Source organism: Battus philenor, unplaced genomic scaffold (assembly GCF_028537555.1).
Source record: "Battus philenor isolate CCGP_79_NKW_IND1 unplaced genomic scaffold, ilBatPhil1.0.hap1 SCAF_20, whole genome shotgun sequence".
NCBI classification, from domain to species: domain Eukaryota; kingdom Metazoa; phylum Arthropoda; class Insecta; order Lepidoptera; family Papilionidae; genus Battus; species Battus philenor.
Genome location: NW_027181683.1, coordinates 13,586,073 through 13,601,271, shown reverse-complemented (window position 1 = coordinate 13,601,271; position 15,199 = coordinate 13,586,073). Strand labels below are relative to the sequence as shown.

The 15,199-nt window shown below is 55.4% G+C and overlaps 1 protein-coding gene across 14 annotated transcripts; it reads left to right on the top strand.

Moving 5' to 3' along the window:
- Positions 1 to 264: 264 nt before the first annotated feature.
- Positions 265 to 14,553, top strand: Sin3A (SIN3 transcription regulator family member A). Of its 14 annotated transcripts, none has more exons than XM_068765988.1 (27): positions 265 to 447; positions 4,259 to 4,366; positions 4,671 to 4,770; positions 4,851 to 5,011; positions 5,459 to 5,682; positions 6,063 to 6,201; positions 6,412 to 6,566; positions 6,756 to 6,868; positions 6,939 to 7,033; positions 7,114 to 7,242; positions 7,397 to 7,522; positions 7,612 to 7,767; positions 8,018 to 8,114; positions 8,677 to 8,890; positions 8,974 to 9,134; positions 10,098 to 10,265; positions 10,356 to 10,567; positions 10,653 to 10,826; positions 11,246 to 11,350; positions 11,465 to 11,663; positions 11,747 to 11,914; positions 12,125 to 12,225; positions 12,296 to 12,389; positions 12,476 to 12,594; positions 12,672 to 13,013; positions 13,220 to 13,357; positions 13,593 to 14,553. In XM_068765988.1, exons 2-27 carry the CDS (start codon positions 4,277 to 4,279, stop codon positions 14,154 to 14,156), a joined length of 4,344 nt encoding a protein of 1,447 aa, XP_068622089.1. In that variant the 5' UTR covers positions 265 to 447; positions 4,259 to 4,276; the 3' UTR covers positions 14,157 to 14,553. The 14 variants fall into 14 exon arrangements, with proteins under 14 accessions (XP_068622089.1, XP_068622084.1, XP_068622091.1 ...); XM_068765983.1 differs by having other exon boundaries at positions 10,653 to 10,829; XM_068765989.1 differs by having other exon boundaries at positions 266 to 447; positions 6,078 to 6,201; positions 10,653 to 10,829.
- The last annotated feature ends 646 nt before the right edge of the window (positions 14,554 to 15,199 follow it).

Genomic DNA, 15,199 nt, shown 5'->3' with positions numbered 1-15,199 from the left:
TAATCAAAATATTATCGGATCCATCCAATGGAAAACTTCATTTTTAAGTTCATTTTTATATATATCTTACGTCAGTAAAAGATTATAATAATTAAAGGTTAATTTTTTTGATGTTTAGGGCGTCAGTCTTCGAAATATTTATAGCGATGTACGTTTTTACGAAGTAATCGTTCTATCTCCCTCACTCGTCCGCTCTCCGGTTTTCCGGCTGCCGCATCCCGCACCCTCCGCACGGCCCCCCCGCCGCCGACCGTACAAAACTATACCAACAGTTCGCATCCAGTGTTTGACTGCGTCGTACCTACGTTCAACGTTATGAGTATTTTTTTTGTGCATTTAAAATTACTTCCAATTCTGAAAATACCTTAATATAGTTACCTATTTTAGTACAAAGTGACGTTCCCGTGAAATTAGTGAAGAAAACCGAGAGTTTGTAGTAAAATACAGGTACGTGCACTAGTTGACAGATTGCGTCTTTTTTGATTCAAAGCTATGTAGTCTTCCACAATAATCTATAACGTTTCATGTGAAGAATCCAACGTTCGAGATGAATTAGACTGGGTGTTAATGCTTAACTTGTCCATCTCAGTAATCACACAGTCTTTTTCGATTATTAGTCTTATGCATTGCAACCCGAATCATCGTGGTGTTTTAATTAATCACTAAAATATACCTGTGTAAGTGCCATTTGCAACAATAAATAAGTCGAAAATTTAGATGTCGTAATAGTCTAGCGACACTCGCCGCAGCGACGGAGCGACGCAATGCCCAGTCAATTAGACAAAAAGTTTTAATTTATCGTAAACATCTTGTCTCAGGTTCACACCGGCGCTTCCCTTTGTTTTTCACGTAAAATCGGCCCTTTGTCCTTCGGAAAGAAGCGCTGGGTGCGCCGGGGTGGAGGAATTTCGACTCTAGAAAAGTGGCATAATACATGATGAGATATACATCGGTCGGTCGGGCGCGCTTCGCCGTTCGCTCGCGTCGTTTCCACGGCGCTGTGTTTGTGTGCCCGCCGCAAGCACGTCGGTGTGTTCGCGCGGCGGTTTGTTTACGGCAGCGGCCGCGGCGAAGCGGGCTCTACGCCTCGGGCACAGAGCGCACAACGGCGCGCGGGCCGGCGTCCTCGTCGGCGTTCGGCTATCGATCTCCGCGGCGGCCAATGGCGCACGGCTGCGCGCTCGCGCCTCGCCCCGCGCCGGTGAAAGCCGCGCGATGTTTCGCGGCAGCCAAACGAAACTTGCAAAAACTCCATCGCGTCAGCGGTAGGCCTCTCGCAAATGAAAAATTACTTCTACACTTGCACCGAGACGTCGTGCGAAGGCTCGATAACGGCAGTAGATAGTCGCTCAATGTTTTGCTTTGCTGTTGTTTGTGGAGCAGCGGTGTCGGCGGAGAAGGGGCGCCGGGGGGAGGTCGCCGAGAGAGCCAGAAATAGAAGTGCGGATTGGACGGCAACGTGGCAACATCGCGGACCCGTCCGCGTTCACTGATCAGTGTCGGTCCAAAATGGCGGTCGTGCGTGATCAATACTGTGGATATAAAGTTAAAATGTCTGTAATTGTGTTGAACCTGATCGAGAGTCGGGCCGAGTTTAGCCCGGGGTCCGTGCAGCATCGACTCCCGGTTCACTTAATGTACGTATTTCCATTCATATTGTGCCTTTCTCGTACATGGGTAGTTACGGATATGCTGCGAACGGGCCGACTCGCACTATGTATAGCTGATCGCAACCATCTCTTTATATCCTCCGCAGGTCGGCTATCCATATAAATGTGAATCTGACTAATAATAGTTTTTACAAGGTTTGTTTCGATAGAGGAACATCTAAAATATGCGTTGTTCGTTATATGGTTTCATAATTTATGTCCGCTAAGTGTGCAGTAATAGGTCATCGGTACTAGTTTTCAATAAGATCTCCGATGAATAGTAGTTCGACGTCGTCACAAATTGAAACAAGATGGCGGCGTGTCCTAAAAGTAAAACGCAGTAGTGCGCGCGGAACACCGGCAACGTCGCGAGGTTACGCGCGCCCGATAACGCTCCGAGGCCACTCCGGGCCGCGTCGCCGGCGCGTTGTGCAGGCGACTGCGCCTTATCAGTCTGTTCGCGTCAATCATTTCGCCGTTGAAAGCATGGAATCGGCGACTGCTTCGTGTCAATTACACAGGTGTGTATCACTTCCGAGCTCGCTGCGACTGTCAGCATTTAATTTGACAAAAAATAATAAAGGAGCTCAAACGAACAGATGTCGATAAAACTGAAAAAGTTGACTGACGGGTCACGCGGCCGCCGCGACGGGCAGCGACAGTTATGAAATCGGATTACGGGTTGGTACGAATATTTAAGTGATTATTTTCGCTAGGAGTCACGATATTATTTGATTCGGCAGAGTAAATCATGTAATACGGTAGAGATACCTGCTGTCTCTATTTATCTCTATATAAAACTATAAATTTTGTGGTATCCTGCACATCATGTAGTTCTGTGCATTGTGGACGGATTAGCGCACGGGTAAACAAAATCACGCAGCCGGAATTTGAACTTTACGTTTACAACGTGCTCTCGGTGCATCCCCTTGTGTCCGGCAAACGGCGTGATGTCTAGCGAACACACGCTTCGCCGGCTCGATAGACATCTCTTTTGTTCTGAGTCTCCTAATATCGCTAATTACATTTGGACAGGTCCATTTCATTATGAGCCATACGTTAATACCTAAAGGCAACATGCAGCTCGGGGCGGCCCTTCGCCGGCCGCCGGCTAACTGGTCAGATGTTTACTGAGTGGATTACTCTACAATAATCGATTTACAATTTCGTGATTATACAACGTCGTCACGATGACGTACTTTTGTATACATATGGTCTAATTAAATACGACAATACGACAAAAATATAATTTCCAATATACTTCAGAAAGTGGTAATGAAAATTTATCGAACGCAAGAATATATTTTACCGGTTTTCGACATCGGTTTTCGACATCGGTTTGCGCACACTGTAGGCGCTTCTCTATCGTGATTGTTTTTAATTTTCAGTTTGAAATGTAATAAGTACCTACGTACGACGCAATGACCCTATTCTATGTTTGTGAAGTTTTTATTGCAATTATTTTCTAATGACGGCGTAAACGTCATGAAAAATTGCAAATCGTTCTGGGTGGCGGGAAAAGCGACCGCGCAGGTAGGACGCTCCCGCAGGCCGCCGCGCAGATAATTTTAGAGAAAGGAGATTTGTTTTGGTGGAGCGCGACGCTGCCGCCCCGCGCGGCCGCCGCAGCCAGTCGGCCGGCGGAGCGGCACGCGGCGAGACGTGCACGTCGGTATCGAATGGGCGCGCAATGGTATCGCAACGAGGCGGTGTCGGGCGCCGCGCCGGAGCGAGACGGCACGAGCCGCGGTGTCGCAACGCCGACCACCTGACGGCGGGGCGCGCCTGCAGCGGTATGTACGCGTTTATTTTTGTAGAACGCAATCGGCGAGCGTGCGCCGCCCGTCTCGTCGTTCGATTGTAAACCGAACATTGCATTCCTAATAAAAATGCATTCGACACGCGTACAACCTAAACGGATATGAATAAAATTGTTAAACTATAAAAATTAGAATTTGGAATCGCCATTTTGATCGCAGAGAACGTATGGATGGATGCCTTTCGCTCTTCGGCGGCTATGATTCACCGCGCTAGTAATAACACTTATCCGCGAGGCGACCCCACCGCTTGTGCAGCGTGTGGGTGTGGGCGCACGTGTCGTTGGCTCCTCCGTTTAAGCACTCGCGTCCAGTTCACTGCAGCGATGAACAAATCCTCTCCCGGTGACCTACCGCGCCACATGTATACTCAATTCGTGTTCTTGAACGAGTTAAATAGTAAGTAATTTCGTGTCGAATGTCGAATACGGCGACACTTCCCGACGTGTTGCGGAATGTAGTGTATGCGTTGTACGCACCTCTCTTCATTACACGGTACTTGTTGCAAGCAGCGTTTATTATAGTTGAGTAGATACTAAACCATGTGATTGTTACAAAACTAATAAAAAACTAAAAAAAATGGTCAAACACGTGCAAGCGGTAATGTCTGAAGTTCTAGCGCCGCGACGCACGAGCGATGGCTCAAAACTCATTCAGTTTAGGAAATCGGTCGTCAGTCATGTCGTCCGCCACGACGCTAACTTCCTCACCGAGTGGTGTCGGAGGCTCTGTATATCCCGAGTGAATGCGGACCTGTGCGAGCTTGTAACGAAGGCTGGTCGCGCGTTGCAGGTGGCGGGGCCTGCCGCCATGAAGCGCACGCCGCGCGCGCCGCTCGACGAGCCCGCGCGCGTCCTCGCTCCCTCCGTCCCGTTCGCTTCCGCGCTCCCGGCCGCGCAGGTGCGTCACGGGCCTCCGTATTTCGCTGTGCACACCACTCCGCACACTACTCCGCAGGCATAAACAGTCTCTGAAGCTCCGCACAAACGGTTCGCCGCCTCTGCGATCGACTCTCAAATGAAACCGTTCTTGGCAAGTGCAGTTGTACACTTGGCCGAACTCAAAGCGACTCCATTACGCTCGCGCGGGAGGCGAGCGCGGGGGATCACTGGCGCTGGTGCAGCACTGTTTGTGGGATTTCGTGTAACATGATGATACCTAAACCGCTGTTTGTCTGATCGCTCCCGTGTGTGTGTGCGCGCAGATGCAGCAAGCGGGCGCCGGCAACATGCACGCGCTGCAGCAGTCCGCGCCGCCGCCCGGGCAGCAGCCCGCGCCGCAGCCCGCCGCGACGCACATGAGCGGTGAGTCCGGGGCCGCGCCCGACCGAGTGCTGCGGTGGTGCGGCACAGCAGTGCACTTACGTCGGACTTGTGTCGCGCAGGGGCCACGTCGACGAGCGGAGCCGGCGCCGGGCTGGTGCCGGCGGGCGGATTCGCGCGCGCCCCGCGGCCCGGCGCGCCCGTCATCAACTACCACTTGAAGGGCGCCGGCGTGCAGTACGCGCCGCACAAGCCTCCCCCCGCGCAGCAGCCGCGCCTCAAGGTATGGGAGCCGCACACTTACTTTAATGCGAGTCGTCAGAACACGGTGTCAAACGGAACTCTGCGCTGCGTTACTTTTGACGACCAACAAAATATTCGAAACGAAATTCCCGAAGTCGCTGATACTAGCAAGCTTGAGGCGAGCATCGGCAGTTTAAGTGATCTTGGATAGTGGTCAGGGTTTTGTGACGTCACAAGTAGGAACCGAAAGACAATAAATCTTTTACTCGCAAGATTTCCTTAAAAACAAAAGGAAAGCGAGCTCGAGTAGGGTTGGGTAGGAAGATTTTAATATAAAGCTGTCGGAGCCGGGCGCCTCCAGAGGATTCGTGAACACGCGGTGCCAGCACCGACCCCGCCGCGGCTCCGGTCGCTGGCGCCTATTGCTTCCGTTAGTAATACGACAGCACGGTGCCCGGTCGACTTGTTGATGTGACTTTGTACGCAGATGGCGCACGCGCCGCCGAGCCTGGAGCGGCAGTCGCCGGGCGCTGGTGGCGGCGGTGGCGTGGTGGCGGGGGCCGGGGCGAGCGCTGCGCCCGCAGCGCAGTTCCAGCGCTTGAAGGTGGAGGACGCGCTTTCCTATCTTGACCAGGTCAAGTACAAGTTCAACACGCAGCCCCAGGTGTACAACGACTTCCTCGACATCATGAAGGAGTTCAAGAGCCAAACGTGAGTACCCGTGCAATGGTTTTGCTGGTGCGCACGAGCGCGAGCGCGTAAGTAAACCGACAGCTGCGTCACCAGCGCGCACATCTCGTTTGTTTGTTCCCTTCGGACGCGCACCGGACCGGCTGACGAACAACGTCCTGCCTTTGTGCGCGACGCGGCGGTGCACCGGCAGTGATGTGTTGTGATGAAGTTGCACGCGTTCTTATAAACGCTGCTGACACGCCAGTGCGCGTCGGTCCGGTGCGCGGTCCTGTGCGTGATGAAACAGATTACCGTTTGACTTGTTTATCTCGCATGACGATAACTCAAGGCTGCAATTTATTGTCTGACACGTGCGAGCGCGCCGCTCCGCAAGTCAGCCGCACCTCTTTGTTTAACAGTGCCAATTATTCTAGTATCGACACGCCGGGCGTCATCAAGCGAGTATCAAACCTGTTCAAAGGTCACCCCGAGCTCATTGTGGGATTCAACACGTTCCTGCCGCCCGGCTACAAGATCGAGGTGCAGAGCAACGGTCAGGTAACCGCTCGTCCGCCGCACGTGTATATATATAGTGCCCACAGCTGCACACAGGTGCAGTGCCCCGGACTGATGATACAAATTACCGTTTGACCCCCGTGACGATAACTCTGGCTGCAATTTATTGATCTGACCGCGCGCACTCTGCAGCGCAGGGCTCGGCGCGCCGCGCCGTTCGCTCGCTCAATGTTTGTCGGTGTGCGTGTGCAGGTGTCTGTGTCGATGCCGTCACCGACGGCCATGGGAGGCGTCGGCGGTGTGAGCGGCGTGGGCGTGAGCGGAGTCGGCAACGTGGGCGGCGTGGTGCTGGGCGCGCAGCACGCCCCGCCACAGCCGCAGTTGCTGCATCTCCTACCCGTGCAGCAGTGAGTGAACCTTTTAATGCATGCAAACCGCGCTTTGACTCGTCGCATATGAGCTCGCAACATGATGAAACAAATTACCGTTTGATTTTGATGATAGAAATAATGGCTGCTTTTCAATTCTGAAGTGCGATGTTACGCAATTCGGGTTGCGTGCAGAGCGGCGCATCGTGACCAGGTAGCTTGTTGCAGGGGAGGTGGCGTCGTGCACAACCTGTCGGTGAGCGCGCCGCCCGCCAACACGCTGCACCACATCTCGCAGGCGCACCAGCAAATCGAGGCGGCCTCCATACATCACGCACAAGGTAACCCTCGCCACCAACGCCGCCGCTCAACGATGGCGCAGCCGTCAGACTAATGAGCTTTCTTGCGCAGGCGGAGCGGCTCCAGGCGCGGCGGGCGCGCACGCGGCGGCGGCCGGCCAGCCCGTAGAGTTCAACCACGCCATCGAGTATGTCAACAAGATCAAGGTGAGCAATCTCGTCCGACCCCGCGCCGCGCCTGTCCGTCGCCGTGCTCTCATGTCAACCGTTTGTCTGTCCGCACGCAGTCACGGTTCTCCCGCCAGCCGGACAAGTACAAGCGCTTCCTGGAGATCCTGCACGCGTACCAGCGCGGCCACCGCGACGTGAAGGAGCCGCAGGCGCGCCAGCAGACTGAACAGGAGGTCTACTCCCAGGTACCCATCCTTGTTTCCACGATCACATTGTAATACTTATAATCCCGCGCTTGAGCGTGATTGATTGTTTGTGCCCCCGCGCCCCGCACGCCTGACGCACCACTCGTGCCGGCAGCGTGCGCGGCTTTGACTAAACTATTTATGCAATTTTAAGGTGGCGAAACTGTTCGAGAATCAAGAAGACCTGCTAGCAGAGTTCGGGCAGTTCTTGCCCGACGCGAAGGCCGTCACCAAACCGCAGCACTACGCGGCGCACGCGCGCTCGCCGCCGCCGCCGCAGGTACGCCCCTCGCCCTCGCCCCCGCCGCCGCCGCTCCGTTGTTGTTCACCACAGAAACTAAAACTAACAATTTGTTTGCGATTGTGCAGCTGGACAGCGAGCGCTTCGGTGGCGCGTCCCCGCAGCACGGCTCCGCGCCGCCGGCCGCACCCGCCCACGCCGCGCACACGGGGCACGCAGCGCACGCCGGGCACGCGCCCACGCACGCGCTGCCGGCGCACGCGCACACGCTGCACCACGCGCCGGTACGTGCCGGGGACAGGCGCCCCACCGCGTTGTTTATCCATTATATTTTGCGAGAAATAACATAAGTTTTCAAAGATCCCAGACTCCAGTCTGTTTAGTGTACTAACAGTATCTCCGCTACAGGAGTTTTTATGGTCGACTTTTTAAAAAAAGAGTAGCTTGCCAATGCGATAACGAATTTATTTCGCACACGGTGTGGCTCCCCTGAGGAAAGTGTCACTGACATTTATTAACTTGTTGTGAAACCAGATGCCGAAGCACCCGAGCTCGGGCAGCGTGCCGGCGCCGCTGCCGCAGCACCATCATCTCAAAAGGTCGCCCAGCTTCTCCTCCACTAGTCAAGTCGGTAAGCAAAATTAAATATTTTCGCGGGTTAGCAAGCAGAGCCGGCAGTGCAAAGCGGGCCTGAAGTGCCGACGTTCTTCTCTTCCAGAACAGCTAATATTTACTCTTATCGGTTGCTTTGTAAAATTAAGAATAGATTAAACATGTCGTAAAGAATAATGTCATTCTATATTGGTATGATAAAAATAAGTTTTTAAAAATGTGGTTTGCCTCTTAGACTTTCTGTGGAAAATGGCCCTTTGCAATAGATATGTACACGTAGCGCAGTCTGGATGAGCCAAACAAATTGAAACTTCAGCTTTTGAGCGGGCGCGTCGCGAAACAAAAACTCTGGGCTGATCTCCTGATTTACAATAACATGTTCCTCATTAATATTTTAGAAATTTTGTTTAGCTTTCACTAGGCTTGTTTGCATCTTAGGTAAACATAAGTTAACCAATACCTAACAACACGAGGCGCAAAGTACTTTTGTGTCGCAAGGAGGAAGTATTAAGCGCTTGTGTTTGCGCGTGTGCTAAGCATCACTTGTCCAGAGCGGTCGACGAGACGTATGATGATTTCAGGGTTGGGCGCTCCGCCCAACAAGAAGGCGCGTTGCAGCTCGGGCACGCCTCCGGGCGGCGCGGGCGCGACGAGCGCTGCCGGGGCCGCGGGACCGGCGCTGCGCGACGTGTCGTACGCCGAGGCCGCCAAGCTAGCCACCGCACAAGACTACAGCTTCTTCGACCGCACGCGCAAAGCGCTGCGCTCGCAGCACGTCTACGACAACTTCCTCAGGTCCGTCCGCAAACGTTAAGACGCGCCGTCGCGGCAGCTTTCCAAATAGTTAAGTTTACTGATGGAAAGTGGCAATGTTGTAGATGCCTGCTGCTGTTCACGAACGAGATAATCTCGTCGACGGAGCTCCTGTCGGTGACCGGTCCGTTCCTGTGCCGGCACCCGGAGCTGCAGAAATGGCTGCAGGACTTCGTGGGGCCGCCGTCGCCACCACACACGCCCACGGCGGCCACTCTCCACACCGGTAACTTCAATGTTTCTTGTCGGAGCTTTGGCGGCAGTCTTCCTAAATCTGAAGTGGTAACTGAGTAACTGCAAAAAACCGGCTTCGTAACTCGTCAACTCGAAAGGCTCTCGTCGGCAAATATTCTTCGACCGCGATGCCTTTTTTCCATAAAGTTAATGTCTTAAACCCATTTCATTTACATAGTGAAAACCACTTGATGTAACTTTAGGAATTAAATCTATGCGTTAGTCCTTCATAATAAAATCCTTTAAAATCGAGACGTACTTGAATTTTAAACCTCGTTAAGTAATCAATTTTAGGAGCCTAGCTAAACACACGACAGCTCTGGTCTGTATTGCTTGTGCCGGCTGCGTGCGCGCGCTGTCTTGTATTTGCTGCACAGGACAGCGCTGTTGCTGCATAAACACACGCGACGATATCATTGTGACACGGCGCGACACCTTCACTCGATGTGATTACAACGAACTGTAGTTGCAGAGGTGCCTTAAAATTCCTTGGTTGACGACATCGACCGTCAGCCCCGCGCGTTCATATCACGGCTGCAGGCTGTTCGTTGTGCGCGCAGATTCTTGCGACCGACGGGAGCAGCACCAAAGTGGTTAAACTCTCTTCGAGCATTATTTTCACAGTTTCTTAAACCTTTCTTGTTACTTGCACTCGGGTGTATCAGCAGCCACTAGTGCTGTAGTAATTTGCACACACGTGCTGGAGTACAATTATTGCATTGCAGGTATACTTGCTGTTTTTTAAACAGTTGTTATCTTGTTAAAGGTTGTTCTTCCTTCAGCATTTCATTCGCATCTAAGGTTAGGTTAAGAAAATAATTAGAAACTTAATTATTGAGTTGCTCATTGGATTCAATCTCGGGCGGAGGATGTCGTTTGTTAGTCTTTCGCGTTATTGAAAGAAAACGTTGAGATTAGTTTTGTGATTAGGTCGTACCCTGTTTCTGTGGCGCAGGTTACGGCGGCGTGAGCGCGGCGGGCAACGGTGCCGCGGCCGCCGGAGCTGGTGCCGGCGCCGGGCCTGCGGGCGGCGGCGGGCCGCTGCTGGGATACTCGCGCGACCGCTTGGGCGACGCCAAGCTGCGCAACGAGCGGGCGCAAGGCGAGTCCGCCATGGACATAGGTGCGTACCGCGCACCGCGGCCACACGCTCAGGCGCGCATGCGCTCACGCGCCACTCGTGTCGCTCACGGGCGCCCCCGTATCGCCGCAGATCTGTCCACGTGCAAGCGGCTGGGCACGTCGTACTGCGCGCTGCCGCGGGACATCTCGCGCCGCTGCTCGGGCCGCACGCCGCTCTGCAAGGAGGTGCTGAACGACACGTGGGTCTCCATACCGACGTGGAGTGAGGATTCCACGTTCGTCACTTCCCGGAAGACACAATATGAAGAGTACATATACAGATGCGAAGATGAGAGATTCGAGGTACATATCTTTTATTTTAACAGAAGCTGAGGTTTGTTTAAATTGTTGCAACATACCCATGCGAGTTGTTTCGCTGTGCCGGCAGCTGGACGTGGTAATCGAGACGAACGCGGCGACCATCCGCGTGCTGGAGGGCGTGCAGAAGAAGCTGTCGCGCATGACGCCCGAGGACGCTGCCAAATACCGGCTCGACGACTGCCTCGGCGGCCACTCTCCCACCATCCACCAGCGAGCGCTGCGCCGCATATACGGTGATAAGGTGGTACGGCCACGCACGCTCTACGCATGCGCGCGACACTTTCTCCTTTGGCGTACTCGCACACACCCTTCGTTCCTCTGTCCCTCCGCCTGTTACACTCCGAGCGACGTCGACTAGTAGACCTAAACTAATTGGTACCATAGTGCACTCCTGATAACGCCTGTAGCAAGTAGCTGAATACCATAAAACGTGTGCGCGCGCGCAGTCCGGTATTTGTAGCTGAGCCGCCGCTACGCGCGGGTGCATGTCTTGTGACGTTAGTTAGCTTACACCGCCGCTGGTGCGCGCGGACGCGTTGCCCGGCGAGTGGCCAGCAGCCGCTAGTGTGCCAGTGCGTACTGATTACGCGTAGTTAGACTTGCATGCCGGTAGCGGTGTACGAGGCGCGTTTGTCATCAAGTTGGTTGTGTGCTGTGCAGGCGGTGGACATCATCGCCGGCCTTAAGAAGAACCCTGTGGTGGCCGTGCCCGTGGTGCTGCGCCGGCTCAAGGCCAAGGAGGACGAGTGGCGAGAGGCCCAGAAGGTAAGCAGCCTCATTGTAATACTAGCGCCGCGTCTCTAAATCTCTGTTTGGTAATTTAATAAGTGATAAAAGCCCGCAGTAGTTTATTGTCTTAACTTCTCATATTGTTCGTAGGGTTTCAACAAGCAGTGGCGCGAGCAGAACGAGAAGTATTATCTGAAGTCGCTGGACCATCAGGGCATCAACTTTAAGCAGAACGACCTGAAAGCGATGCGCTCCAAGTCGCTGTTCAACGAGGTGGAGGCTGCGTACGCCGCGCGCCGCCCCGCGCCCCATCTCGTCGTCGATTACCAGCTGCACTCGCGACACGAGGGTACGCCACGCCCCACACGCTCGCACCCCCACCCTCATGTCCCATAATTGCGCCCGTCTAACGAAGGCTTTCTTTTCATACAGCGATAAAGATCCTGCGCGATGCGTCCGAGCTGCTGATCCATCACGCGCGCCGGCAGACGGGCATACAGAAGACTGAGAAGCGGCGCATTAAGCAAATGCTGCGACACCTGCTGCCCGACCTGTTCGCACACCCGCGCCAGCAGCTGTCCGACGACGAGCGCGACGACGGTAAGCGGCCGCACCGAACTATCTTAACCGCCCCACCCCGACGTAACACAAGCATTCTAAAGTGAAAATATGATGAAAACCATGCGATGTGCAATTCAGAATTTAAAATGTTGAATACACGCATGCTGCCTTCCTACTGAGAGCAGTCGCGCTGGCTGCCCCGTCGCTATGAACCTGTGCCCTACTAATGCTCACCGCTTGTCTGCGCAGAGGAGAAGGAGGCGGCCGGCAGCCCGCGCAGCCCGCCCGCGGAACCCGACGAGCGCAGCGCCGCCGTGCCGCCCGCCGCGCTCAAGCACGAGAAGCACGAGGTGGGTCCGCAACACTTGATCTGATGTTATATCGAAACTACGGTAACTATACAAAACTCTCTCCCAACAGTCGTCGGAGTCCGACAACGCATCGGACAAGAGCAGCCGACACAACAAGAACGACAAGGAGAACAAGCCGAAGAACAACAACATGGAGAGCAAAGGTGAGTAGTACACCGCACCGACGTGTCCGCCCCACCGCCCCGCCCACCGACCGCGCCCAGCTCACCGTCTGCGCCACTCTTTGCAGACGGCGCTCACGCGGGCACCAAGCGCAGCAGCAGCAACGAGGAGCCCTTCGGCTTCAAAGTTGAGCCTGACGTGAAGGCCGAGGACTTGGAAGATGACTACAGAGATTATCCTCCCAATGTGAGCATCTGTTTCCTGTTGATTCTTCAACGCGTCGATAGATCGAATTTTGTCATTGTGAATAAATGCGGACGCAGGAGGCGCTGTTCGTGTGCACGTCGTCGTGGTACCTGTTCCTGCGGCTGCACGGCGTGCTGTGTGCGCGGTTGGGCGCGGCGAGGCGCGCGGCGGCGGCGCTGGCCGAGGGCCCCGCGCCCGCCGCTGCCGCCGCCAGCGCGCTGCGCCTGCGCCCCTGCAACTTGCCGCCTGAAGCCAGTGAGCCGCGCCATTACTACTCCACGCTGCTGGACCTCGTGCGCGCCGTGCTGGATGGCAACACCGAGCCCGCCGCCTACGAGGACGCGGTGCGCGAGATGCTCGGCATCAAAGCCTACCCGGCGTACACGCTCGACAAGGTGGTCTCCATCGCCGTGCGACAGGTGAGCTCGTCGCCCCTCGGCCCCGCCACACGTTGCGCCCGCCCGTGCGCGCCCTGACCGTGATGAGAAACGTGCGATGTGTCGCGACAGAGTGTCGGTGTTGATCACACGCATGCTGCCTTCCTACTGATGTCTCGGTGCGCGCGCAGCGGAAAGCAAGCTTCTTGTCATTGCAACACCCGAGACTGAATTGTGTCTGTTGACAGCTGCAGCACTGCGCGTCGGAGCCGTGGTCGGTGCGCGCGGCAGAGATGGCAGCGCGCGGAATGCGCGCGGGCGCCGGCTACGTGCGCCGCGCCGCGCGCTTCCTGCGCCAGGACCACACCACGTTCCTGGTGCGCGTGGTCAGTACTTCATCGCTCACTCACCATTTTGATCTTGACGCTAACATGTTGCAACGATATAGACTAAGTACGATATCGACGCGAGCCAGACATGATGAGACTGTGCGATGTGCCTTTGGACATAGAATCCATGCTGAAACTCTGCATGCTGCCTTCCTGCTGACGTCAGCGGCGCGCGCCGCCGCACTCCGGAAACGAGTTTTGCAAAATTTAATATGGTGTTTGTTATGCGCAGTTCGGCGGCGACGAGTGCAAGGTGACATTCGAGCTGCTGGAGAGCGGCGCAGAGGGGCGCGCGTCGCCGCAGCACAACAGCGAGGCCGCGCGCCTGTCGCCGGCGCAAGCGCGCGCGTCCGCCGGCGGCGGCGTGGCACGCGTGGCCGCCTGGTCGCTGTACGCCGAGCGGTACGCGCGCGCCGACGCCCAACCGCCCGCCGCCGCCGCGCGCCACAAGCCGGTGTTCCTGCGACGCAACGCAAGGCGCGCCGGAGCCGCACCCACGTCCAGCGCCGCAGCGGGGCTCGCTCCCGCTCCCGCCGGGCCCGCGCCGCGCCGCCGCAAGCCCGCGCGCCTCCACGACCAGGCCGAGTGCACGCTGGCGGGCGGTGTGCGCCTGGTGGCGCGGCGCGCTCACGTGGCCTACCGCGCCGGTAGCCTGGCCGCCGCGCGAGCCTCGCACGCGCGCTTGCACGCTGCGCGTCGCGCCCGCTTCCGCGCTTGGCTGCGCCGCCACCTGCACCCGCACCTGCACCACCAGCCGCACCAGCAGCAGCAGATACACCATCAGCAGAGCGCCTAGAGAGACGCACAGCGTTCTCTCGAACTTTCCTTGACGCTTCGCCTAAACGAACTTCCACAAAGGTCCGACGCGCTCGGCGCCCGCCTGCGTGCTGACGCGCTGCCGCCGGGCGGACGCGGGCCGTGGGTTCCACTGTTGCACCCGGCGTCCCCTCGTCTCCGTATGGTCTCCGGGCGCGGTGCGGGCGGGCCTGAGGTTGCCCGTTTGGTCTCGAATAGTCTCGCGCACGTTGTAAATATATTGAATGTGAGCGCGTAGGGCACGACGCTCCCCGCGCCGCACCGCGCCCCCCCCAAGCCCGTCCGCGTCACGTTTTAGCGGCGCGGGCCGGCAAAGAACGCTGTTCATTTGTATAGAAAAATGACTTGATGAATAATAAATATTATTATATTTATAAGAGGCTGTTTCATTTTAAATCTTCATTGTGGTGGAAGGTTGGCTTGTGCGCCAGACGTGTCGGTGTCGGGCGCACTGCCCGCCCAGCATCTCGACTGACTTACTAATTATACAGTAACTTGTATACATTCTACGCACGCACACTTTTCTTAATACATTAAAAATGGCAATTTATATCCACTTAAATATCAATTATTACGTAGTTAGTGTTCTGTACATATAATAAAAACAATATTTTAAAACTCGACTGTACATCTCCAGTGGCGAGAGGTTGTGTAAGCGCGCCGCGGCGTCGCGTTCACAAGCTGCGACATTAATTCCAACAACGTAAGAAGTTTCCACTTTATCCCCCCTACTTCAATCGGACTGGCGCCCAGTCCAGTTTGGTTTTGCAGCGCTTAAAGCTTCATAGCTTGATGATGGATTTTTTCCTTCGGCCGCGAGTCATCTCGGTGTTTGCTTTCGTGTGAGCGATATATATTATATATGACTATTCTTGCCTCGCACCGGCACGAGCGCATCTGTCTACTCCCAAGCGGTCCCCGTTCCATCATGATGCCGCTCGACCAGCCCAAGGAAACTGCACTTGCCTACCGCCACCATCAAGGGAGTGTCGACTTGCGGCGCGAAGTCAGATCATGCCTTCT

What these genes read in the sequence shown, in the direction of transcription:
- Sin3A (XM_068765983.1), top strand. Translation starts at nt 4,277, where the DNA reads ATGAAGCGCACGCCGCGCGCGCCGCTCGACGAGCCCGCGCGCGTCCTC. An exon ending in AAGGAGTTCAAGAGCCAAAC is followed by an intron (nt 5,683 to 6,062) that starts GTGAGTACCCGT and finishes TTTGTTTAACAG; the next exon opens with TGCCAATTATTCTAGTATCG. An exon ending in CAACAACATGGAGAGCAAAG is followed by an intron (nt 12,390 to 12,475) that starts GTGAGTAGTACA and finishes CACTCTTTGCAG; the next exon opens with ACGGCGCTCACGCGGGCACC.